This window comes from Lissotriton helveticus, chromosome 3_1, assembly GCF_964261635.1.
Source record: "Lissotriton helveticus chromosome 3_1, aLisHel1.1, whole genome shotgun sequence".
NCBI classification, from domain to species: Eukaryota; Metazoa; Chordata; class Amphibia; order Caudata; family Salamandridae; genus Lissotriton; species Lissotriton helveticus.
The window spans coordinates 997,044,814-997,072,576 of NC_136061.1; the positions used below are offsets into that span (position 1 = coordinate 997,044,814).

General features: G+C 41.8%; 1 protein-coding gene across 1 annotated transcript; it reads right to left on the reverse strand.

Annotated features, from left to right (window-relative positions):
* Nucleotides 1–22,712: 22,712 nt before the first annotated feature.
* On the reverse strand, nt 22,713–24,941 carry LOC144823186 (kelch domain-containing protein 10-like). Its single transcript, XM_078681499.1, has one exon. It carries the CDS (start codon nt 24,912–24,914, stop codon nt 23,715–23,717), a length of 1,200 nt encoding a protein of 399 aa, XP_078537625.1. The 5' UTR covers nt 24,915–24,941; the 3' UTR covers nt 22,713–23,714.
* Between the last annotated feature and the right edge of the window lie 2,822 nt (nt 24,942–27,763).

Genomic DNA, 27,763 nt, shown 5'->3' on the forward strand with positions numbered 1-27,763 from the left:
TTAGTACTACGGTGTGAGCGTCTGTCAAGAACATGATTTGCTCTAGAATGGGAACCTTCAAGTACCAAAAATATCTTTTAAGACTTTTTTCACTCTGTGCTGTACAGGACAATTCACATGCAAAGTTTGAAAAAAAGGAGACTTTTAAAAGTTGCTCCACTGTTACATCTGCCTCGAGGAGACGTAGAGCCTGATTCATAAAGGGCTTCCGCACTCGTGCTGGAGGTCCTGCAGCCATTGGAGAGTCTCTGCACTGGGGGCGGAATCTCCGTAATGAGAAATCTCATTGTGGAGATTCCCCCCAGAGTGCGGAAACTCCCCCATGATTGCGGGGCTTCTGCCACGAGTGAGAAGGCCTGTTGTGAGTTAGGCCTGTGATGGTTTGGCTCAAATCCTGGTCTATAAATTTTAGTAAATAGGCATTTGCCTCAAAACCGACACGGGTTGCATGGAAACGCCATGTGCCATCCATGGTACACCCCCTTGATGCAAAGTAGTGCAAAGTAGGGCATACTGCTACTTTGCGTTACTGAGGGCAACTTTAACGCACAAGTCACGATTTGCTTGGGAAAGTAAATCCCACCACAACACTGTGTAATGGGTTTGCATCACTTTTATGATGCAAACTCAGCACTAAGGGTCAGTAAATCTGGACCAGAATCTCTAAACAGGTACTTGTCAATATTATTTGGATAATATGTGTTCTTCCTGCAAGCTAATGTCTTAATATCAACCCAGAGGTGAGGGGAACATTTTTTAATGGTTTGCATTAGGGCTCATGGCACAATTACTGTGCCACTGATTTTGGTAGCTTGAAAAACTGTGCAGATCAAGTTATTGCTTGCATGCAGCGCACAAAGCCTTAGCTTCAGTGCACAGAGCACCTTTATTGCTGCACAGAGAGATAACAAATTAGGGGGAACATTGCTCCGGAGTTACTTTATGATAGCATACTCAGGTCATTGTGATTCAAAAATACATTTCCTATTCATGAAGGTTGCCTTGCCTTTCCAAATTAGTTTTAATCGCACTGAAGTTTTCACCTTAATAAATCTCGAATGAGGAGAGAGGGCATTTCAGGGCAGGAATGTCCTGGACGTTTGTACATACCAAACAATTTACATGTTTATGTGTATTCTCAAACCTTTTTTAAAATCCGTCTGATCTTGGTAAAGGTCAGATGTTCAATCCTGTCAACACCAGGAGTACATCTCCTCCTGGTGTGGGAAGGGATATGCACCTATATTTGCTCTGACTATTAGGTCTTGTACACCAGGAAGCCCAAGCAGACTGGTAGTGAAAAACCTATTGGGAACTTACAGTGTGCTTACAGCCCACCCGTTGCTTACCACTGGTTAGCTTGACTGTCACTTTAATTTGCTTGCTTTTTGTTTGATAGCTTCCTTTCCTCTTCTTGTATTTGTCCCTCTCTGGTAATGTAGCCTTCTTATGATCTTTTTGATTGGCTGACTTGTATCTTGCCGCTGCTCACATTTAGGGAACACAGTTTTAGTTTCCACCCGAGACAGTGCATGCACTGTCGCTTGAGAGATTTTTTCCAACTTTAAAAAAACAAAAACTAAAAAGGGCTTAGAGGCCATCCATTACTTATCATTTGTTGGCTTTATCTTCACTCTTATTTTCTTGATTCTCATTGGTCTGCTTGTGCCAGATTCAGCTACCCCTCCTAGCGTTTGTCTCTACGATGGAGGACACCAAGTACTGATTAATGCCTTCATCAGTGCCCTTTCGCTCAGGTACTTTTATTTTATTGCTGCTTTTCCGTCATTGTTGCTTGCCTCCCTCAACCCTTCTGTAGTTGTTGCTTGCCGTACGCATGTCCAGGGAAAAAGCTCATCTCGCAGCTTGTTAAATGGTTCCCTCCTTACAGTTTACATGCCCTTCCTTTAACAAACACTGCTTGTGGTTTCTTGCCGATTATTTTCCACTCTGGCATGCATTTTGTTTTAGGCCTGATCTTTTTTTATTTGTTCCTTTTTTGCATTTAACCCCTTGGCCGCAGTGGTAATTCCGCCACTGCGCTGGGGGGGAAGGGGGCTGCGCGGCGCCGCTATGCTCGTAACGGAACCACTCCGTCACGGCCACGGGCGCTCTGTGCTTCTGACGGAGTGGTTCCATCATGGCCCCGCCCGCTCAATAAAACGGGCGGAATTGACGCCACGTAGGCGGGGCGGCTGCGCCGTGACGGAACCACTCCGTCACCAGCACAGCGCGTCCGTGGCTGGTGACGGAGTGGTTCCATCACCAGCACAGAAAGGGTTAAGAAATTATACACTCACACCTACAACCATTTATTGAGAAATTCCCCCTCACTCAGAAAAAAACTCTGGATGTACGAGTTTTCAAAGGCAAACGCTTAAGGTTTTTAGCTATTTATTTAAAAAAAACGATATGGATTGTTTTGTTGTCCTCTTAAGTATAAAAAATGTCAAAATTAATGTATGAAAGATCTGTATTTTAACCACAATCCACGTTTTCATTGCCATTTACAGCAGCCACATCAGCTGCTCCTCTGAAGCCTGCTATGAAAGGATTTCTCCATAGAATCGAGGTAGAAAGTATTTTCGTATCATTGCTCACCCTGATCCAGCGGGCTTTTGGAAATATGTCATAAGCAACGCTACCCAACTCCACTATATACACCATCAATCAATAAACTCTCATAAGGCCCATAAATCTAACATGACATATTAAAACCAACTGGATCATGTGACCTAATTAACCTATTCACAAATTATATACATTTATATACAACCATGGTAAATGAATTCATCGTACTATACAAACCTATAAGCTAATTAAGCCACTGTGGCGATAAGATCTAGCTATGAATAACCTATACATATGAAAATAACAAGACCAGCTTGATTTCCAAAGTAAGATTTTTATTAGCTACTCATTTGGAACATGTATTAGAAATTTTATTAAAGCATTCTTATTTGAATCATTGCAAATAGTTATGAAAATTTTATTATGAATCAAAATTATTATTGCAAATGAGAATTATCAGTTTGACATTTTTCAAAACCTAAGTCCCTAACTAATGCTAGCTATAAGGAAAATTAAAGAGTAAAGTCTTTGAAGGCTCTTACGTGTTCCAAGAGAAGTCCAACAGCATAACGCCCTCATCAAAAGGTCTGCAAGGAGAAGCATAACTCTTCCACGGGGCAAGAGTTTTTATACCTTTCTACGCTAAGCTAATCTAAGAAAAAGTAATTTTCACTGCTGAAATAAAACCCTCATTGGTCCAAAAGTGACAAGCGACATGTCACCAGATTTCAAAATTACAGTTCCGTCATCATTCTTAGAGACCATTGTCTCCGGTTTTCGAAAAACGCAGTTTCCTCCAGTTCGCAACATTTGCAACAAAATGAAGTTTTTAGCTTCCTCGGATGCGTGAATGTCATTAGCCTTTCGCCGGTTCCTGGCCTTGGCCTTGTTCGGCTAAGAGAATGTCATCTCAGCATAACAAACTTTTCAGACGGAGAAAACTGTAGCCATCATGGACTCATTCTGGCTCCAAGCAGATTTTTGCAAGCACGGAAAGTTTTCACTAGGCCCAAAGCCTTTTTATTAACTAATGTATAAACAAACACAAGAAAATAATTAATGCGAGAAAAATAATTTGTTCTGTTGCCACCCTTTATTGCTAATAAGTAACCCATTAGTCTAAGTTACCTAGCAGAAGCAAACAAATAAAGCAGCTTTTTATATCTACCATTCTTCATTTTATCCAGCAGGATTCTTTATGCACCTATAGAGAATAGAGTGACACCACATAGACAGGGAAGCAAAATAAGCACATGCCATTTATACTAAACAGCTGCAGTTAATTTTTGACATGACAAATAGACACGATTAATTTATTATTTTCCACAAACAAGGAAATGCAACATAATGCACGTTTATGAGCACAGATGTTAGTATCCCGCGTTTGTCAGGTGTAGATGCAACTTAAACTAGGTTGAATTAATACATACACAGCACAACTGTTAATTTTTATTATTTTATTTATGGAAGTGTGACTTCACGAGTTGAAATGAAAAACATTTCTGAATCTCGCTCCATCAACTCCCTCATCTGGTGATTAACCAATCACCACACCACACCCAAAAATTTGGTAAAAATGTTATCTCAAAAGAAAATGGTTTGATTTCATTCTGTTAGTATTTTCTAAAGACTAGTTTCAGCAAAATCTTTACAACTCTCATATTGAGCTCTGCGCAACTCCTCAAGCTCTATCTCTTTCTCTTGCTCCTTTTTGATTTTGTAAATCCTTCTCTTTTCCCTCATGTGCTTCTTTCTCTTGTGTAACAAACAACTGATCTTTGTCAAAACTATCACAACAATTATCACAAACAAAGGTGTTAGAATCTTGCCAAGAACTGATCCACCAATCTCTTGAAACCAGGTTTTGATTGCTTGGAATCTTTTTGAAAGACGTTCTGAAAAATCATCTTCTTCTAAGGGGACTATTTCTGAATGCATCTCTGTGATGTTTCTAATGTACATTTCAATATTCTTACTCTCATCTGGAATGTAAGTACAGCAATGCTGTACATGTAAAATGCCACAGACTCCTCCCTCTTTTGCCAGGAGTATGTCTAAAGCAAGGCGATTTTGCATCGCCATTGATCTGACCGCAATGACCACCACATCCACTAACTGAAAACCACCTGCTGTGTCAGTGGACAATCTGTCAACAATTGTGGACAATTTTCTGATTCTTCCTGCATTCAGGGTTATACCTACTAAGGGTATCACTGCCTCAAAGATGTCTCCTAAAACTTTCTCTCCTATACCTGTTTGCATGGCTACTGATTTCAAAAGAACCTTCTGCATTTCTGTCAACATGAAAAATCTTGGGGAACACAAGACCAACAAAACATGTCCCATACCAATGGCCTGGGAGATTATAATAAGCTTTATCTCCACAAACAAAATAGATCCCAGGGAAAATTGGATCTCTGCCACCTTTGAATCCCCAACCCCCCATGATTTGGTAAGTGTCCTCACAATTGCTAGCTCCTACAAAATAATTATCAAACAGAGTGTTATCTCTCCTAATACAAAGCTTACCACTAATTGGTTTGTCTATGTGAATTGCAACATTGTCAAAAGATTTGCCATTAAGCTTAGCATCCTCCTTCTGCCAAAATTTAGATTTGGTCTGTTTGACCATCTCATTTCTTTTATAAATTGCTCTTCTCTCCTCAACAAGATTCAGGAAAGACTTTTCTTCAGCTCTCAGTTTGCAAGTTAAATTATTTCTGTATGCGTACTCATAAGTGAGCTCATTAGTTACTAAGAAGAAATCCCTCATCTGTTTAGCTTGTTTATGTTTATTTAAAGCATTCTCTATCTTCAGGTTAGCAAAGATCTCATCATAGTTGGAATAATAATACTCCAACCGACCAGTCTGATAAAATAAGCTAGCTATCACACTGCATGTTATACCATAAGTAAGAGGAAGCATATTGTATGTTACTCCCTCAGAAACAGAAGCAGGCAACTTCACACAGATATAACAATCTTTGACACCCATGACCTTAACATACTCTCCCAAAAGCCTTGAAAATGTATTGCTAGAAAAATCACCAACAGACCTGTCCTGATGAACATCTGGTCTGTGATCAATAACCTTGTTAGCTTTATGTGTTGCACTATGTTTGTCTTGACTAACTGAAGCTTTGCTTGTCATATTGGCTTTGAACCTCTCCTTATCGATCCCGAAAGGAAAGATGACAGCTAAAACTAACCAGAGCAGAATTAATATGAGCACACACACCAGAGTCATCTTACAGCATTTCTTGAAAATGGAACATTTTGAAGTACCTCGCGCCATTACATAAGGCATCTTTTTTTTTTTTAAACTTACTTACAAAAAAGAGAAAACAAAAATGTTCAAAATTTTTCTAAAACCTCACACCCCCTTTTAAAAATTATTATTATTTTTTTTTTAAAACCTCTAACAATTTTTCTTCGACCTTGCGTCACAAGTTATTCTCCAACTAAATACAATTTCTTCGACCTTGTGTCACCTAACACAATTTATTCAGCATTACGCCAAAAACAGGAACCTAAACTTAATCCTAAATTCTAACATGTTAGTACTTCAATCATTGTCACTAATTTCCTCCACTTCTTCTTCCTGACTACTGCTATTTATTTCAATTACAGGTGGTATTATTATATAAGCCCATTCAGGAGACTTATATTTCTGATTCGGTCTCAAAACTCTCTTTGTCTTTCTATATATCACTTCTATTTTCTTTCCTTTTTCAGCTTTCTTTTCAGGATCCCCTTGACTAGTGATCTCATTCACCTGCTCCTTCGATCTTTTCACTAACCTGACTCTCAACCCTCCGTTTTCAGATGGCCAGGTCTCTCCTTTCCTCAAAATTTTTCTTTTTGGCTCAGACTCATTAGATTCTGTTTTCCATGATCTTTTCTTCACTCCCCCTTTTTGACATTCTTCATCACTTTCTCCAGAGTCACTGTCAGAAATTTCAATCGTTATCCCAGGATGTTTTCTAATCGGCAGCCTTACTCTGTTAGGAACAGCACTCCTTCTCCCATCACTGGTACTCGGTAATTCGTCTTCGTCCAATTCTTCAATCACCTTTAACTTCCCAGATCCGGTTTTCTTGTTCCTGCTTTCAGAGTTCGTTACCTGCCTTTCGATACCCTCCTGGTCTTTCTTCTGAACTTGATCAGACTCTTCTGATGTTTCTTTTTCTTTTCTCAATTCTTTATCAGGTTCTCTCTCTTCACCCGTTTCCTTTTCTGTTTCTTCTTTTGATTATTTATCTAGCAGAATATTTTCATCTCCAGAATCTATTTCAATAATCTTCAAGTCTTTTCCAATCAAATCTCCATTCACAGATGGTTTCTCCAGATGTCGACCACTCTGTCGATCTTCAATATCTGGATTTCCTTCTACTTCCTCTTCAGAATCTGAATCATCTGTCGTATCACTCTCCTCATCAGAGTTTTCAGGTGTAGGTATTGGAATAGTGTGACTTGGATGTATCCACCTTTTCAATCCTCTACACTTCACTGCAATCGTTGTAACAAGGATCACCTGCCTCGGTTTCTGCCACCTCGGGATCAAACAGTTCCTTCTTCGGTGAACTTTCGTTCTGACCCAATCTCCAGGTCTCAGTTCGTGTGTCTGCACTTTGTCTTTTGATTGTGCTTCAGTTCCCACCTGATTAGACACAGAAGTCACTACGTCAGACAGACGCTTGCAATACTCCAAAATTGCACTGTCATTAATGCTTAACAGTTTTCCTACAGGTACATAAGCTTGCCTCATCCCTCTACCCATAAGGATTTCGTGAGGAGTCAGACCTGTCTTTTTATCTGGTGTACTTCTCAAAGTCATCAGAACAAGTGGAAGAGCATCTGTCCACTTTACACCTGTATCAAGACACATTTTTCCGATTCTATTTTTTATTGTTCCATTAATCTGCTCAACTACTCCAGATGCCTCTGGTCTGTATGCACAATGTATTTTCTGCTCAATGTGTAATGCTTCACAGATCAATTTCATCAGTTTGTTATCAAAATGTCCCCCTCCATCACTCTCAATAGTGACTGGGAAACCATACCTTGGTATTATCTCTCTAAGAAGCAACTTTGCCACTGTAATTGAATCACAATGACGTGTTGGAAATGCTTCCACCCATCTTGAAAACAAACACACAATCACTAAAACATATTTCAAACAATTGTGTATTGGCATTTCAATGAAATCCATCTGTAATCTGGTAAAAGGACCACCCTCCCGTCCTATGACTCCCGTTCCCACAACTGATTTCCTGTTTGGGTTCATTTGTTGGCAAGTCAAACACCTCTGACAAAGAGACTCTGCAATTGTCCTAAACTTGGTATTAAACCATGTCTCTTTGAAAAGCCTGATCATAGAATCTCTTCCAATATGACCAGGACCATGATACATTCTGGCCATGTCAGCAATCATGCAATTTGGTAAGACTACTCTTCCATCTTTGTAGGTCCAAACACCATCTTCATCTCGTGGCCTACATTCTGCTCTCAACCATGAGTTTTTCTCCTCATCGTCAGCTTCATTTTGTAAGTCCCTAATTTCTTCCCATGTCTCAACAACAGATGTTAGCATTACTGAAATTGAACCAAAGTCTTTGTTTTTTCCCCGATTAAGTGCATAATAATTTTTTGCACAAAATGTTGCCATTTCGTCTGCATAATTATTGCCTCTGGTGATAAAATCTTCACCTTTTTGATGTGCTGCACATTTTACCACAGCAATCTCCTTTGGCAATTGAATGCCATCAATTAATCTTTTAATGAATTCTGCATTTTTGATTGGAGAACCTGCTGATGTCATGTAGCCTCCCTGAGACCAGAGCTGTCCATAATCATGCACAACTCCGAATCCGTACTGACTATCTGTTATTATAGTAACTCTCAAATCTTTTGCTATTTCACAAGCACTAATTAAAGCAATTAATTCAGCCACCTGTGCTGAACGAATTCCTTCTAGACATGAAGCTTCTTCAACATCTGCTACTGTGCAGACCGAGTATGCTGCTTTCAAAACACCTCCCTCTGATCTCAGACAGGAGCCATCCACAAAGAAGACAAGATCTGATTCAGGCAATGGTACATCTTTAATGTCCTGCCTTGGCTTGGTACAGTATTCCATGACATCCAAGCATTCATGCTCCACGTCATTTTCGTCAATATTTTCAGTGTCAGGTAACAGTGTGGAAGGATTTAAATTCACACACCTTGCAATTGACACATTATCAGATCCCAAAATAATGTTCTCATATTTGGTTAGTCTGCTGCTTGTCATGTGCTGCGTTTTACTCCTTGTAAGGAGAATTTCAACTGAGTGAGGAACATATACTTTTACAGGAAATCCCATTATTATTCCCTCACTTTGTTCCAGGCTAACACTTGTTGCTGCAACTGCTTTTAAGCAACCTGGCAATGCCTTTGCAACCGGATCAAGAACTGCTGAGAAGTAAGCAATAGGCTTTCTCATGTTACCATGTCTCTGAATTAACACAGACAAAGCACATCCTTCTCTTTCACTGCAATAGAGTTCAAAACCTTTTTCATAATCTGGCATGCCCAGAGCTGGAGCTTCACATAAGCTTCTTTTTAGTTTCTCAAAAGCTTCTAACTCAATATCAGTAAGAACAATTGGATCTTTTACATCTGATTTTGTCAATCTCTGTAGTGGCTTTGCAATTACCGAAAATCCACTTATCCATTGACGACAGTAACCAACCATTCCTAGGAACATTCTCACCTGTCTTTGTGTTTTTGGAGGTTGCATTCCCTGAATCATTTTGATTCTCTCAATTGTTACCTGTCTCATTCCTTTTGCAATTCTATGACCAAGGTATTTCACTTCTTGTTTACAAAACTGCAACTTTGCAGGAGAAACTTTGTGTCCCTCATCTGCCAAATGATTCAAAATTGTAATCGTGTCTGTCACACAATTATCTCTCGTCTTTGCTGCGATCAACAGATCGTCAATATACTGCACTAATGTCGATCTGCCTGGCAAATTCAAATCTTCCAAAGATCTCTTTGTGAGAAGTTGGCCTGATATGCAGTGCTCACTATTCTAGTGATCACTATGTATCAGTCCAGACAACCCATATTGATGATTGGTTGTAAGTCAACCTTATAGACCAGCTATCCTAGTAGCATGGACACGAGCAGTCTAAGGCTAAGACTCTAGAGGGCGTGTTAAGCCAGCTGTTTTACCATCACATTACCCCTTGAACACCAAGTGAAAGGACACCACACAAGTTGTTATCAAAAATAAAGTATATTTATTTATAACAGGACTACCCTGGCTCTTTATGAGACAGGGAGCTAAGCACACAACAAAACTCTTAAAGAATTACTGAAAGTCGCACAATTTACACAAATGCCCGAGGGGCACGAAAAACCATATACACAAGAAGTGGAATGCGAATTACTAGCAGGTAAGTAACTATTCTCATAGACTTTAGAATCGCTAGGCCTACAATACTAAACACTTAGATTAGGAGCAGGAGGCCTGTGGACGTCGTGTGCAGAGTGGGAACTCTCACGCGTAAGGCGGGAAAAAGTCTATGGAGGCTAGTAAAGACAAAGTTACTGTTCTCGGGCGAACCCGACTAGGTGGGTCTAAAACAAGAGTGGATCCGAACACTTAGGGTGTTGGACTATGCTGGAGCACCGGAGTACTCAGTTTACCTAGCCCAGGGGCTGCGGCTGCATAGGGTTCAAGTTGCGTCGGAAACCCTCGTTGAAGATCCAGGAGCCTGAAGAAAGAAGTTGCTGGCAGGCGGCCAGTGAAGAAGTTTGTGGTGATCCAAGCCTGGATCAGGGAAGAAGAAAACCTGTAAGCAGAGGGGACCAAGTTCTGAATCACTAGCCAGTGATTTAGGTGGGCACCAGGATGGCACCGGACGAAGTCACCTCAGCCAGGTGAGTGGGCGCTGCTGGGCTCTGCAGTCTCTCGGACCAGGAGGCGTTGTCGGCGACCAGGATGGAGGTGCCAGCTGTCCCACGAAGGTACTTGCTGTCGACATCGCTGGACCCAGGATTGGGGCAACAAGTCTTGGCAAATGCAAGGCCCGCGCGGTGGACCTAAAATGGCGTCTTGAGTGGACCAGGAGGGTCCAGGGTGCTTCTCCGAAGAAGGGAAGCAAGGGCCAGTCTGGAGCAACCAGACCAGCGGTGTTTGTCGTTAGAGTTCGTCGTCAGGGGGTCACTAGCCAACGGGCAAGTGACCTGGACAACGCGGTGAGCAGCAAAAAGCAGAAGGGCCCCACGCAGATCTCGTGGATGCAGGGGGGCTGAACTTCGGTGCTGGAGGGTCACTCGGTGGTCGTGCTGGACAAGCGTCGTGCAGTTCTGAAGATGGCCGGTCCCTCGAGGTCTCGTCGCACCCACGGATCACAGCTGGGCTGATGATGTAGGTTGAGGTCAGAGGTGCCAGGGAAGCCGGTTCTCGTCGTGCTGGAGCAGTCTTGATCCGGAGGAGAGACTGGCAACAAACCGCAAAGCTTGGTTGGTGCCTGCTGCTGCAGGGTGACTACTCCTTAGTCACAAGGGAGAAATCTTGAGAAGAGTCTTGAGTTCTTCGTGTAGAAGGTCGGTTCAGGATTCAAAGATTGATCTAATTTGGAAGGGGGCCTGCTCCTACCTTTATCCTGCAAAAGGGGGCTGGCACGCGACTAAGTCCTGCCCTATGGGTGGGACCAGGAGGGGGGGTGGTTACACCCCTCTCCTTTGGCGGGCTTTCCCCAGCTCAGGGTCTGGTGTGCCCCTGGAACTGGTTCAAGCCGGCCTATGCACAGTGAGCACCGGGGTGCCGCTGGCAGTCACCTTCCTCTAAAGCCCTGCCTACCTAGAATACACAAAACCCTGTCTGGGACGGTGCTGGCACCGCCCCTGGCAGGAAACCCTTTGTCCTTGCCTCCTGCTCTGGGAGGACTCCCAGCAGCAGGAGGGCAGACTTGTGTCTCGGTGGCAGCATCCATTTTGTGGAGCTAAGGCTCTGTCTGACTTTAACCGGGGTTACAGGTTACCAACATGTCGTGTCCCTCTAGAAGGGTGGAATGCTAACCCCGTCGCCAGAATTGGCGAGGGGTTAGTATTCCAATTCGTATGACACCTTACTCGACATGTTTTGATAAAGCGATACCAGAGTTGGCATATAACCGCGAGGATTATAATGCACTTAAGAGTATATGGTATGCGTTATCATGGGAACGGCTAAGGGATAGATCCCGAAAGCCGCAGACAGGCTCAGCTCATGCCAGAGCACCATCTCACACGATTCCAAGCACTCTGCCTTCAGGATTGTTAAGGCCTGCCATAGAAGTGACTGATACGAGATCTGTGTGCCCATTTAGGTTTAGATATAGGTATACTATATCTAAAGCAAAGGGTGATTACACCACCTTGCCCCAGCTGTCGTGCAGCCAGTTGTGTCAGATTTGGATGGCCAGCCAGGGGTGGCATAATACATGCTGCAGCCCCTGGTAGGCCCTGGGTACACCTATGCCCTGGGTACCTAAGGTACACTGTACAGGGACTGATAAGGTGACTCAGTATCCAATTAGATATGTACCTAAGGTACATGGAATCCATTTTACAGAGAGAGCAGTAGGCCTGGGGTCCTGAATAGACGGGCCCCAGGTCAACTAAGTCAGAAAACCAGCAAAACACCAGGCAAAAAGTTGGGGGCAACCATAGTCAGGGATCTACCTTCCTACACTCTTTAACAGTTCATTAAAGATAGAAGGACTCTCTGTATACCCTTGAGGGATTCTGCACCATGCGAGGGTCCTACTCTGGAACCGGAAAGCGAAGATTTCCTGGCTTTCTGGATGCAATGGAACAGTAAAGAACGCATTGCAAAGATCAATGACAGTATACCATTCTGCATCATGCGGAATCTGGTAAAGAATGACAGCAGGATTGGAACAACTGGGCAACAAGGAACTACAATCTGGTTAATTTTTCTCAAATCCTGAACTATTCTGTACGTTCCATTTGGCTTTTTGATCCCCATAATCGGTGAGTTACAAGGACTGCTCTCAATTTCTTTCAAAACGCCTTGTTTAATGAACTTTTCAATTACAGGAATAACACCCTCAATCGTTTCTGCCTTCATTTTATATTGAGGAATGTTTGGAAAGTATATTCCTTGCTTCACTGTGATTTTGACTGGATCGACATGTTTCATCAGACCCATCTCATTTCCAGTCAAATCCCAAATCTCAGATTTAACTGTCTCTTTCAATTCCTCTGGTAAATTTTCTTTATCAAAGGTAGGAAACAATTTCTCTTCTACTGCCTCAATCATTAGCATAGTCGGTCTGTATAACCCATCTTCCTCCATGGTTTGTAATTCAATTCCACCAGGTGAGCAATATATCCTGCAATTCATTTTACACAATATATCTCTTCCTAGTAAATTCACTGGACTGCTATTACAAACTACAAATCTGTGTTTGTCTTTGAAATTGCCTATTTCCACATTCACAGGATCAGTAAGATCAGTCTTCATTTGTTGATTGCTGACTCCGACTACTTGGATGGTATCCCCAGAGAGAGGTAGGTTTTCAATTTCCACTGATCTAACAGTTGAACGGGTAGCACCAGTGTCCACAAGAAAGGTGATCTCTACATCGTTCACCTTTCCATTTACAAATGGACCAGACTGGTCAACCTCAAGAGTGGCTCCAATTATACACTCTTCCCCCTCTCTCGGGCAGCGTCAGAAGCATTCATCAGAATCGCTTTCTTTGTTTCCTGTTAACAAAAATTGTCCTGATGCATTTTGCAAATTTGGTCTTTGATTTCTTATTACCTGATCACATCCGCTGAATCCAATATCTGGATTGAATTTTTGACCTCCCCCACAGTTAGGGAAAGGAGGCAATGGAATCTGATTCTGCTGCTGGGTCAACTGCTGTTGTAGCTGTCGCTGAAGACTCAGTTCACTCATTTGACGCTGCAGCTGCAACTGTTGCTGCAGATCAACATCATTCTGCATCTGTGGGTTAAATGATGCGTTTTTAAATTTTCTGGGTGGGTTTTTGCACTCGTTTCTCCAATGTCCAATCTCCCCGCAAGGCATCGTTTGTTTTAACTTTTCAATTTCTGAATTAAACTTTGGCTTAATAAGATTATTAAAATTACTTTTAAATTTTCCTTGACCCTGATTCTGATTTTGTACAAAATTTCCATTTTTATTTTCAAGGCTTGCAATTTGTTGCTCAGCTACTTTTACCTGTGCCCACATTGCCTTTTCCTTTAACTTCTTTTGTTTGGCCTCCAACTCATCACTGCAGTATTTTGCCTTCCTCAAAATATCATCAACTGAATTTGATTGCCATCCGACAATAGTATTCCTGATCATTTCTCCAATTTCTGGTCTGAGACCATATACGAACCTGTAGATAAAATGGCTCATATCCTTTTCATCTAATTTTTCATAACCACTGTATTGTTTGAAAACCAATAATAATATTTCAGAAAAAGAATGAACTGATTCTTTCGGCTCCCGGTTTGTCCTGTCTATTTTAACCCAATCTACCTCTTTTGGGGCAATTTTTTGTTTTAACCAGTAAATCACTTTTTCATAGAATTCCATGACCTCGGGTGCTGGAGCACCTGTATCTTTAACTCGATCTGGTTCAGCTTTTGGCCATCCCACAGCAATTTTACATTCTGTCCATAGATCTGATGGGACAACTATATCGAAAAAGCCATCTAGATCAATCCACAGAACTTTTGAAACTTTAATAAACCTGTCTACTTGTCGGTACCATTCCACAGGTTTTTCTCTCAGCCGAGGAAAGTCATTAGTGAAAAGCAAAATGTCCTGTCTTGACCAGGGAACATGTACATACCCTCCACCTGCGATTTCTCTCATTGGAAACTGTTTAGACAGATTATCCAACCTATCCAACTTTTCATCTTCCTTCTTCTTAGTCCATTTCACTCTCCATTTACTCAACTCACCCAATTTCTTGATGTAAACAATCAATTCTTTTATGTGTGTAATTCTTCCTCCTGTATTAAAATTTTCAATATCTTTTTCTGTAAAATGTAATCTGTAATGTTTTCCCAGGTTTTTCTGTTTATTCAAATCAATTTCTAATTCTTCTGCCAGTTCCTCCAGCTGATCATATTTATTCTTTATTTTCCAATGTATGCTTTTGCTGATGAACAGGAGTTCATCATCTCTGTATAATTTTAAACTGTCAGGACCAATTGTGCCAATTATTAATTCTTCTAAATCTGCTTTTAATTTTGCAACATCAAGTTTTGAATTCGATTCTCTTTTCTCAGGAGACTCAGCATCTGACTCTGCACCCATTGGTGTCTGGTTAAAAGAACCTTGATTAAAAGTCAAGTCAGGCATCCTTGATTTTTCACGATTAATTTCAGATAAATCTGAATAAAATTTTTCAGCTACTTTTTGAATTTCTGCGTTTAATGGAATTGTTAAACCTGGCTGTTTAATTTCCTTTTGATCGAAAACAGGCTGAACAGGACCAATCGTTACTGGAACTGTCACTGCTTCCATGCTCTTGGTTATTTGCTGAATTAATTTTTCCTTCAATCGAAGGTATGCTGAAGTATTTTCAACTTCCTAAATCCTGTCAGTTCTCATCAGATTTCTAGGGGCTTCCCTTTCCATTGGAAAACTTCTGCTTTCATTATAGGCACTAGAATTAGTTCTTGTCTCAAACTGTTCTGGAGTTCCAAAAGATTCACAATTATTTGGGTACAATTTTGGAGAGTCATTTACTGGGGGTGCACTAGGAGTGGTTCCGGCAGAAACCGTTGGAGTGGACCATGAACGAGGCTGTCTCAAAGGGGCATTTTTATTATTCGTTGTATAAATTTCTTCTAAGACAGGATCCTCTGTTTCGTTATCTATAACAACATTATTTTTCTTTTCAGTTCTCTTTTCACTTGGAGACCCTAGAACCATTTCCCTAATTAAATAGAGACCATCGCACATATCTCCCTGTCTCCACATACGCATTCTATCTTCATGCGTTTCTCGTCTGTAACTCGGTGTTTTTGGAGGTCTCTTAATCCCATTTGCTTCTCTCTGAAGTTGAAACATCTCATCCTCCCATTCAACCAAAGCTTCAAATTGTGTCGGTCTAGGCCGTGGTACTAGAGCTGACATTTTCTCTCTCAGATTTCTCAAAACCTTAACATTAAATGAACCATCATCCGGCCAAGCCAATACGCCGTCGTCCTTTGTGTAATTTTTCCAAACATCAAACCACAGAACAGTATGGTAACCATATTCACCTTCCATATACGCTGCAGGTGTCTTGTACTTTACCACCTCGCGTTTGAATTTTCTTGTCGGGTGAAAATAAATTCTTAAATTTTTGAAGTATCGAAGTCTTTTTCTCGACATGTTTAAAGTAATAAGTCATTTTTAAATCAAATCCGCTTAATCAGAAATGATCGTAAATGTTTTCCTGGTTGTTCCGCAACACCAGCCAATCCGTGCGCGAAACACACCAACAAGCCAATCAGGTTCGAGCTACATCACCACCTTGCTCGACCAGTAAAAACAGAGCTTTTCACCAAAGCCAATCAGTGTTCAGCTCGACAAAGTCACGTGAGCCAATCAGAGTACAGCCTGTGACGTACAGTACCCAATCCCTGCGGGGACCCTGTGACGTACACAGCCGCTGCGGTTTCTCGCGTCTCACTCTCAGCGCTCACCCCTCTTTCACAAAAACTTTTCACAGCGCCATTTTAAAGACGCTTTTCTCAATGAAATTCGATTAATCAACAACAAAAAGAACAAAGCATTTGTCTGTTTCTCTAAATAAGATGATAGTTTTTACAGACACACAAGAAATTCTTTGCGTGGACTAGACGACGCTATTCTCACAGAATATACATTTGCCGATAAAGTAAACTTTTACTCTACCCTTCACACACGTAATAACGAACTCGCTTCCCTCTGAATGCACATAAAGTAGCAATTCAAAGTTTGACTCGAACAGAATTACAAAACCATTTACGCACTTTCAAACGGAAAGTATCCCTAACCACACACACATGAAATCCTGGCGGGACTCTAACCCCCCACTGATAACATCAATCGTCAGTAAAATAAGCGACGTTATCTTACCCTTCACTCAAGTTGAATAAATTCTACTACTTTCCCCACAGAGAGGTTTACAACGGACACATTGTCCCTATACTCAATGCTTCGATTTCATAGACAATCCTCACTATGCATGCATTCTATCTGACACACTTATATCCCTAACACGTGCTGAGCGACGACAACACTTGTGATACACGACGATATCACAACTCTGAAACAGATCAAATGCACTGTGTGACTTGTGACTTTACACTCTGGCCACACTACTCTGTACCGGTACCACTAGGATTTTCCACGTCGGAAAAACCCTTTCGACTACACATAACACAATTGAACAAACTCAACATATGTTAATCATCGATCCTATGCAACTACCATATAACATATCGGTTACCATAGCAACCATCCAAATCTGCTACCAGAAAAATTGATCCAGCGGGCTTTTGGAAATATGTCATAAGCAACGCTACCCAACTCCACTATATACACCATCAATCAATAAACTCTCATAAGGCCCATAAATCTAACATGACATATTATAACCAACTGGATCATGTGACCTAATTAACCTATTCACAAATTATATACATTTATATACAACCATGGTAAATGAATTCATCGTACTATACAAACCTATAAGCTAATTAAGCCACTGTGGCGATAAGATCTAGCTATGAATAACCTATACATATGAAAATAACAAGACCAGCTTGATTTCCAAAGTAAGATTTTTATTAGCTACTCATTTGGAAAAGGTATTAGAAATTTTATTAAAGCATTCTTATTTGAATCATTGCAACTAGTTATGAAAATTGTATTATGAATCAAAATTATTATTGCAAATGAGAATTATCAGTTTGACATTTTTCAAAACCTAAGTCCCTAACTAATGCTAGCTATAAGGAAAATTAAAGAGTAAAGTCTTTGAAGGCTCTTACGTGTTCCAAGAGAAGTCCAACAGCATAACGCCCTCATCAAAAGGTCTGCAAGGAGAAGCATAACTCTTCCACGGGGCAAGAGTTTTTATACCTTTCTACGCTAAGCTAATCTAAGAAAAAGTAATTTTCACTGCTGAAATAAAACCCTCATTGGTCCAAAAGTGACAAGCGACATGTCACCAGATTTCAAAATTACAGTTCCGTCATCATTCTTAGAGACCATTGTCTCCGGTTTTCGAAAAACGCAGTTTCCTCCAGTTCGCAACATTTGCAACAAAATGAAGTTTTTAGCTTCCTCGGATGCGTGAATGTCATAAGCCTTTCGCCGGTTCCTGGCCTTGGCCTTGTTCGGCTAAGAGAATGTCATCTCAGCATAACAAACTTTTCAGACGGAGAAAACTGTAGCCATCATAGACTCATTCTGACTCCAAGCAGATTTTTGCAAGCACGGAAAGTTTTCACTAGGCCCAAAGCCTTTTTATTAACTAATGTATAAACAAACACAAGAAAATAATTAATGCGAGAAAAATAATTTGTTCTGTTGCCACCCTTTATTGCTAATAATTAACCCATTAGTCTAAGTTACCTAGCAGAAGCAAACAAATAAAGCAGCTTTTTATATCTACCATTCTTCATTTTATCCAGCAGGATTCTTTATGCACCTATAGAGAATAGAGTGACACCACATAGACAGGGAAGCAAAATAAGCACATGCCATTTATACTAAACAGCTGCAGTTAATTTTTGACATGACAAATAGACACGATTAATTTATTATTTTCCACAAACAAGGAAATGCAACATAATACACGTTTATGAGCACAGATGTTAGTATCCCGCGTTTGTCAGGTGTAGATGCAACTTAAACTAGGTTGAATTAATACATACACAGCACAACTGTTAATTTTATTCTTTTATTTATGGAAGTGTGACTTCACGAGTTGAAATGAAAAACATTTCTGAATCCCGCTCCATCAACCCCACCCTTTAGCTTCAGATTTGAACATTCTATTCTGCTTCATGTATTTGTTTGAATTTCCCTATTGAGACAAATATGTACTAGGCCCCTTAAAAACAAATCAAATAACCAAGACTTTGTTAAATAATTAACAGACATCGTTGGGCCATATTGTTTACAGCCTTGGGTTTTCATTACTCTCAAAACAGTGCATTCTTGGATTTTTAGACTTGTTACGGTCACATGACTCATTCGGACTAAAACAAATTAAAAGAATGATTTGTAAAAATAAAAGCACAGAACTGGGGTGGCTTTGATCCAGAATCTAGATTTACCGTTTTATCACTAAAGGATAACTTGGAAGTGTTGGCTATCTTTTAGTTTCAGGATTTTGCATATGATAAAGAGATCAACAACCCCCTTCTTGAATTGTCACGGAAAACTCCCCAACTCCAAAACAGGCGTGTACTAAATCCATCTACCAATGCAAGCATATGCGCTCTGTTTCTTCGTCCTCCCTTCTGCACTCCCCCACCCCACAATTAGTGGTGCCTCCTGCTACACCGCAGAACATATTTGTAGGTGTGATTTTTAAAAAAATAATATAGTTTATAATAATGTGCAGAATTAACGTGTACGCTTTAAAGAAGAAAATGCATTTAAATGTATAATCATGTAGTAGGCCATCATATTTATTCGTACTAGGCCTCAAATGGCTAAAACAACATTGCTTGACAAGCTGACTTCCCTAAAACTGCTAAATGTGCAAAAAATGTTTATTGTCTTGTTTTCAGTGAACACATTGTTTCATAATCAAAGTTTCATAATGTTTTCATATATTTCCACTGAATGTTTCTACTTACACAAAGATCACTGTTAAAGGATTAGAAATAAGTCTTTAATGGGGAAATGAAGAGTTCATGTACGAAGATGCAGGATTTTGAAAGAAAATGAATGGATGTTGTGCAAAATATTTATTTTTTCATTATATTGGTGGTTCAACTTCTACATAAAACATTGTGAAGACACTTGATATATTAGAAGGTTGAAGATGTAGTGTATACGTGGGAAAGTAAAACAAAATGGAAGAATGACCCACATAAACTCAGTATTGATATAACTTAGTAGCAAACTTAACATTGTTGTCTGTAGACTATTGTATTTTCTGTAAGAAGACAAGGAATGATCCTGTTTCCATGAAAGTGTTGAATGCTGATTGGCTAGCTGAAGGAAGAAGAAGGCTGAAATCCGCAACACTGGTAAAATGTAATGTCTAAATAAGCGCATGTCCTAGAGTAGGCTCAGACGTTTTTCCTAACCACACTCAGGTCCAGAAACTCCTTCCAAAAGCTTTTAACCCCACTTCTCATTACAACTTCTCCATTTACCCTTATTCCACGTTGCTTTGAGACTCTAGTCAGTTTATGTTTTTTTAACATCTTTTTATGGGAAGTTCTTCTTTGAAATATTTTTGATCTATCTGAGCTGGCTTCAATGCTAAAACGTCATGCTTATCTCACTCTCTCTCAAAATAGAACTCTTTACGAGTTCTGATTGACTTCATTTTCACTTGATTGTTAGAATAGGGATTCTTTCCTTTATGGAAAGCGCTTAATGCATTTGTTATATGATCTGATTATCTAATATTGATTTTCGATTTCTGTTCAAATACTGATGATTGAGATTAAATCAAATTAACTTGTGATCTAAAAAAGATGATTTACTAAAAGATTTAATTAATAAAACTCTTTAACTTATATCAAATTTTCTTTAGTGACTGATACTAGATTAGTGAATGTAATTATAATTTATGTGATAGAGAGCTCCTGATCTTGAAAACAATGGCAAAGATCGATTGAATTAGAAGAGAGCGCCAGGGATTAACCCGGATGCTGGTAAACTGAGACTTCTAATCCCTGTGGTTTTCCATTCAAGCATATTCAACATCTTTGGCAATCCATACAGTGTAACTTGCACCTCTAGCACTTTATTGTCATCAGCAGAATGAGCCCTGCACATAGCAGAGGTCCGCCATTAGTCGCTCCACAGGAGCTTACAATGTAGTCTGTGGGACCTCTCAAAGGGGGTTATGATGTGATCTATGGACGCAAAGACAAGCAGGCCCTTAAGAGCTCTGCGGGCCCAAAGAGCTCCCTCTTTTGCCCCTTAAAACGTGGCAGGCAACATCTCCAGAGGTTCCGGACCTGCGGCAGGGGCCGCATCATACGCAAATACACTGTGAGTCTGGCGATGATATGGAGTGAGGTCGAGGGCCGTCCTCAACATAGCGGGATAATCTGTAGCAGGTAATGGCCATAGCAAGACTCGTACAGAGATAGCTTAGTGTGCTTGGATTTGCTTTAATTTCGTGGTACTCATAGTATGGCCTAGGGGCCGCCAGCGGCCCAGCAGACCTTCCTTGGCGGCCCGCGGAACTTGCAGGAGAGAGTGCAGAGAGTGAGAGTGGAGAGAGTGAGAGAGAGTGAGAGTGGAGAGAGAGAAGGAGTCAGGGAGAGAGAGTGGGGAGAGAATGAGGGGAGAGAATGAGGAGAGAGAGTGGAGAGAGGGGGAGACAGAGAGAGGAGGGGAGTGTGGAGAGAGGGGGAGAGAGAGAGAGTAGAGACAGGGGGCGAGAGAGAGGGTGGAGGGAGAGAGTAGGGAGAGGGGAGAGAGTGGGGAGAGAGGTTAGATAGAGAGTGAAGAGAGAGACACAGTGGGGAGAGGGTGGAGAGAGAGTGGAGAAAGAGTGGAAAGAGAGTAGAGAGAGAGAGAGAGACTGACTGAGAGACTGACAGAGAGAGAAAGAGACTGACTGAGTGAGAGAGAGACTGACTGACAGAGAGAGAGAGACTGATTGAGATAGACCGACTGACTGAGAGAGAGACTGACAGAGAGAGAGAGAGAGACTGACAGAGATTGACTGACAGAGAGAGACTGGCTGAGAGACTGACTGACAGAGCGAGAGACTGACAGAGACTGACTGACAGAGAGACTGGGCGACAGAGAGAGACTGACAGAGAGAGACTGACTGAGAAAGAGACTGACTGGCAGAGACTGACAGAGAGAGACGGACTGACAGAGAGAGACTGACAGAGAGAGAGACTGACTGCCAGAGAGAGAGACTGACAGAGAGAGAGTGACTAAGAGAGAGACTGACAGACTAAGAGAGACTGACTGACTGAGAGCGACTGACTGACAGAGAGACTGACTAACAGAGAGACTGACTGACAGAGAGAGACTCACTGGCAGAGAGAGACTGATAGAGAGACTGACTGACAGAGAGACTGACTGACTAAGAGAGAGAGACTGACTGAGAGAGACTGGCTGCCAGAGAGAGAGAGACTGACTGAGAGAGAGAGAGAGAGAGAGAGAGAAAGAGAGAGAGACTGACTGACAGAGTGCAGAGAGTGAGAGTGGAGAGAGTGAGAGAGAGTGAGAGTGGAGAGAGAGAAGGAGTCAGGGAGAGAGAGTGGGGAGAGAATGAGGAGAGAGTGGAGAGAGGGGGAGACAGAGAGAGGAGGGGAGTGTGGAGAGAGGGGGAGAGAGAGTAGAGACAGGGGGCGAGAGAGAGGGTGGAGGGAGAGAGTAGAGAGTGGGGAGAGAGGTTAGATAGAGAGTGAAGAGAGAGACACAGTGGGGAGAGGGTGGAGAGAGAGTGGAGAAAGAGTGGAAAGAGAGTAGAGACTGACAGAGAGCGAGGGACACTGACTGACAAAGAGACTGACTTACAGAGAGGGAGAGACTGACTGACAGAGAGATAGAGAGAGAGAGAGAGAGAGAGAGAGAGAGATTGACTGACAGAGAGAGACTGACAGAGAGAGCGACTCTGATGGAATTGGGGTCAAAGTGCGTATGAAGCTATGTAATGCCTCTTAAGATTGCTATTGTCTGCTAATAAATGTATTATCAAAATGTGCTCTTTGTAGTTACATCTGCTTTTGAAATACAGCATTGTCGCATTGCATTGTCTAATGTTTTGAAACAGGTGTGATTTTTTTTAATCTATCCCAACCCCGACCTCCCACTGACCCCGCCCCCACCGGTGCGGCCCTCAGCCACAAACCACACTGTACTTTTGGCCCCCGACAGAACCTTTGTGAGTACCCATGCTTTAATTAATGTTATTCTTTTTTTTTTTTTTTTTTTTTTTTTTTTTTTGAAGTTACTCTAATTTTTAATTAAGATTTTTGGCATAAAATTGTACACAGTACTACTTGGTAGAACTGAACATCAACAGAGGCATAATAACTTAGGGTAGCTGAACCTTTGATTTGCCACAAAAGGGTTGCAGCTAATCAGTTTAAAAAAACCAAAATGGCAAACATTTTTTACAACGCTGGAGAAGCCAGAATATAAGTCAAACAGACACAAGACACTCATTTACATTGGCACAAACTTAATTTGTTGGAGGAGGTCTATGGACAGCCTTCATGTGCACCACTTCAGTACAGTTAAAATGTCTGGCACAATTGTTTGCATTTTGTCCAAGTATTTCGAAGCAAACATTAGGCTTACAGCTACGATTCCAATGCAATGGGAAAGGCGGGAGGGCGGGAAGAACCATTCACAGGACCACTGGAGGGAAGTCCATTGGAAAAAAACAAATAAAATAAGAACATCCTTTGCCTTGGCAGGACAATCTTTCCCCTTCTCTTGCATCTCCTCCTTAAGAGCTTGGACGGCAACATGCTAATTACCAAAGGCACATGCAAAGCCTATACAAAGACAGTTCATGAAGAAAATAGCTTTGCTGGCTCAACTGGTTTCCGAAGGACAACTGCTCTAGACAATTCCAGATGGTCTCAAATGGTTTAATTTTGGGACAAAATTGTAAAGAATAGAAGTTAAACACCATTAAATGGGTGAGGTAAATGTTACCAATATAAAAACTCAAAATCGAGCCAGTGCAGACACTTGTGGCTGAAGGTCTTGAGTTGGAGTCTATACAATCTTCATTTTTGTGCTGATTTATTAAAAAGAACAGGGGACAAAATGTTTCATGAAATTTAATTCACAGAAAGGCAACTGATGTATTGGTGGAGTAAGGCATCAGAATTGGAGTTTTGAGTGAGGATCTCCTGATTTCCTAGTAGAGTTCTCCATGATACATTGGCCGTGTTTTCCAGGTGTAGGTTCACTGTAACCGCTCGAGGAGTCCCGGGGAAAGCCCAAGCTGTAAGAGTTGTTGTGTAGAGAGATGGGCCAGGTGAGGGAAAAACTTGTTTAATTTCTCCCAGCACAGTTCTAAAAGACTGGGCACCACCAGCCAGATTTTAAATAGCGATCCAGTCCGTTTGTTTTCTTGAATGTTGACAACTCCACCATGGATGTACATGCAGCCAGCAGGTGTAACAGCAGCACAGTGAAAATAAGCTGGCTCTGGCATTTTCGCAGGCAGTTTCACCCACTGGAAGGTCTGCAGGCTCAGCTTCCAAAGATCACCCAGGATCTCATCACCATTGTAGCCACCGCAAATGAACACATCGCTTTTTATTTGCACACAACTGTGACATCTTCTGGCTGCAGGGAAACCTATCTTATTGTGAGGTTTTGTAGCAATATCCTCCCAGGCATTTGTTTCAAGGTTATAGGCATGGATCTTATCCAAGGAATACGCCATCCAAGCTGTACCACCTCCTAGAACATATATTCGGTGACCATCGTGCGCTATTTCATGCCTATATCGCTCAACAGGCAAATCAGTGTTTGGGTTGTTTGGTTTCAGTTGAATCCATTCCCTGGTATGAAGATCTAGCCTGTGCAAATCTGTACTGTATGTATAACCAGTCGTTCCACCAAATACATACAGAAAGCCATCAATAATTGCCATTGCCTGTCCATAAATTCGATTTGGCTTCTTCCCTCGACAGCTCAGAAGTGCCCAACGTTTGTATTTCACATTGCAGACATTAACATCATTGCCATTGCTCTCGCCAAATGGAATTCCAGTGCCACCAAACACCACAAGGTTGTGGCCATGTAGCACAACAGACATGGAGGCTAGTTCCCTTGGCATATATCCATCAGTGCCCATCTGATGCCATGTTCCAGTTGCAAAATGGTAGCGCCAAAGCTCCCTAAAAAGAGGATAATCTTCGTTTTCTGGACCTCCAGACTCATCATAATCTGGGTTATACCCTCCAAACACATACAAGTTGGCATTATCTGCTACACAGCGGTGCCCGCTTCTGGCTGGAGGAGATCTGTGGCCTGGCGGACCAAGATGCGGCCTCCCACATAGCCTGACGAAACGCACCAGCTGGCCAATGCCCTCTCCGCCAGGGTCCATAGCTCGCCTCCTCGCGAACCTCACCCGCCCGGACCGCCCGTTCATCCCCGGTGCTGCTGCTTTAACACGCCCCTTTTAATGTTATTCTAACTGCAAGGGAGCAGTTCCATTTCCGGCCAGAAGAGGGGGCAAGGAGACCATCTATATGAAACTGGCCGATGTATAAATGTCCCTTGAAATGCCAGCTGCGTGCAAATGCTCCCAGTGACCTGAAATGCCGCGGCACTGCACAGCCTGCCAACAGGTTCACTCCAACACAGACAAAGGTGAGTGGTGCTACCACTGTCTGGTAAAGTCAACGAGAATGAAAGAAATTTGTTTAGAGGGTAGCCGTCACGGATGATGGACAGTTGGTGCTATAATGACTTCCGGGTAACATAGGCAGTGCAGGGTGGTTTCCTTGTGCAGTGGCGACTGGTGTTGTATCCTTATTATTAGCGACTTTTTAGAATTGAAACGGCAGCCAAGGGTAGTTTAATTTGGGTCATGGGGGTAGTACTTCCGCTTGATGCAGCTAGAAACGCTACGCATGAGGCAGCACTGTCCTTTCAGTACTATACAGCGCATTGTATGTAGAGCGGCTTAGTAGGCCTTCATGTTTGTTGGGAGTATCACAAAACAGAGAGCAAAAGTCCAAGCGTATTCAATAACAGACAAGTGAAGAACTATTAGATGTAACTCTAATAAAAGTTAATGGGTTATGCCAATAACCCCATCGGCTGTTGTTTTTTCTCATTTTCTGGCATCGGGTCACTGATGGGATGGAGTGAGGCAGGCAGTAGACACACAGACTGGGCACCCGGGACGAAACCAGAATGATCCTCATGTCCCGCAGGCAAGGAAGGTGGAGGCGAAGCAGCTTCAGCGATCATGTCCACATCTGCTGGAGTCAGTAGTACTGTGGAAGGGGCTCACAGTACAGAGGTCTGCACCTACTGGGTTTCTCACATGTATACAATGGTAGTAGAATCAATCAATTACCATTTGTATAGCATAGTAATATCACCCCCTAGCGGTAATTGGACGCTATGGATGCTACGTCAGAATGAAGGTCGGAAACTAGCAGAAAGAGGCAAAATAACAGGCATAAAGAGGCAAAATAACAGGCTGAAAGAGGCAAAATAGAGGGCAGGAGCGAGAAGAGGCAGAAAATGAACAGAGGAGGCAGAGATCTGAGGCAGCAGTGGGTGGTGGACTGCAGGCAAGCTTGACAGGAGGAATGTATCTCGGGGGGGGGGGGGGGGGGGGGGAGGGGGGAGACCTGTATCAAGGGAAGTAGTTTGACAAGCAGCTACTGATTATGATTCTATCAGGTTTTTGCAGTAGGCATATTTATGTATTTGAATCATATTTAACACATATTGGTACAAGAAATCTTAAGCACGCATATCGTTGGTAAAGTGGCATTAAAGCACAACTGCTATAGCCAGTAATAGCTAGATAGGCAGCTATCGAATGTGAGTGCATCAGGTTTTGCAGTAGGCATATATGTATATTTAAATCATATTAAAAACATAACTGTCAAAAATTATGTACCAGCAGTGCGGGCCCTAGAATGTCACACTAGTGTATTATCCTATTGAAGTATATTTTGCCTATGCTCAACCTTTCGTGACCCCACTGCTTAGAAGTCACAGACAATGCGGAACAGAACAAATGAAAAGGAGCATACAGTAGAACATGAATATAGCCCACTTCAGAGCATTAGGAAAAGTTCCAAAAAGAAATACAACGTCAAATAGTGTCCATCAACAAAGTTCAGTATTATATGTATGCTCAAATTCACCTTTAATGAAGTTTTTTTGGGTCAAACACAGTTGCACATAAGCCCAGCCAAAGTGTTTCACCCCTTAGGACTTCATTAGGGTTGGATAATTCTTAAATCTCTTGTTTCTCATAGTGTACAATGGCACCAAAAAAACACCGTCTAGAAAGGTTCAAGACTGGGTGAAAGGTGGTGCAGTATTTCATCTTCTTCATCTAGGTCAAGGGCCCGAATCCCAGACCAACAGGCCGATCGCCCATGATTCAGGACCATGACAAAGATACCAGAAGGAGACCAATGGAGATAGGGATAACAACGTCCTATTTGGATTCCCACATAGGGGTGCTGATGGTGAGTCAGATAGGCGTTGGTATATTAATAATTTATATTTAGGGAGGGCAGCAAGACATCCCTTTATCCCCTTTAGGCTATGCATTCTTCATGGTAAACAGAACACGTCAGCATTGCTTTGTTGTGCTGCATCAAATACCTTCATTTTTGCATAATTCTCAAGTTGAGATACAAGAGTTTTATAAAAGGAAGGAACTGACGTAAAGGACATCACCCAATGCAAACATAAGCACTCCAGGGAAAGGCTGAAGAGCACTTCCACAAAGGATAATTTGCTCCCAAAAATGTAGAACGAAGGTGTGTGATCTAATCGCTTGTATGGTGAATTATTGCGTTACTGGTTCCAATAAGTCTAGACAAGCCAATAATTCAAGGGAAACTTGGAGCAGTTGGCAAGTTACGGAGGAAATTAAAATATATCGCCTCCAAGTACTAAGGCTACAGGTAATAAGATGAGTTTAGCAGCTCTCAGCAACCCTGGAACTGCCAGAGTCTTGGAAGTTAATACGATTGAAGGGGTCATGTAATTGTAAGGTACTTCACCACTTCTTCACAAAGGCACGGTGGATGCCATAGGGAAGGAGTGGATTTTACAAAGCACATATTTGATCATTGGTGCTCTGGATGGGAGAAAGCATGTCACTTTGGGTGCCTGCCCTGTGACACAGTCCAGTCAGGTAGGGCACTCAGTACTTCCTAGGGTGTACCTATTTCTGGTTGGTCCACACACCAAAGGTCAATGCAGCGAGGAAGCTGCAGCAATCATGCACAGCGGAAG

Coding starts and splice junctions, on each gene's coding strand:
- LOC144823186 (XM_078681499.1), bottom strand. CDS start 24,914: ATGAACGGGCGGTCCGGGCGGGTGAGGTTCGCGAGGAGGCGAGCTATG.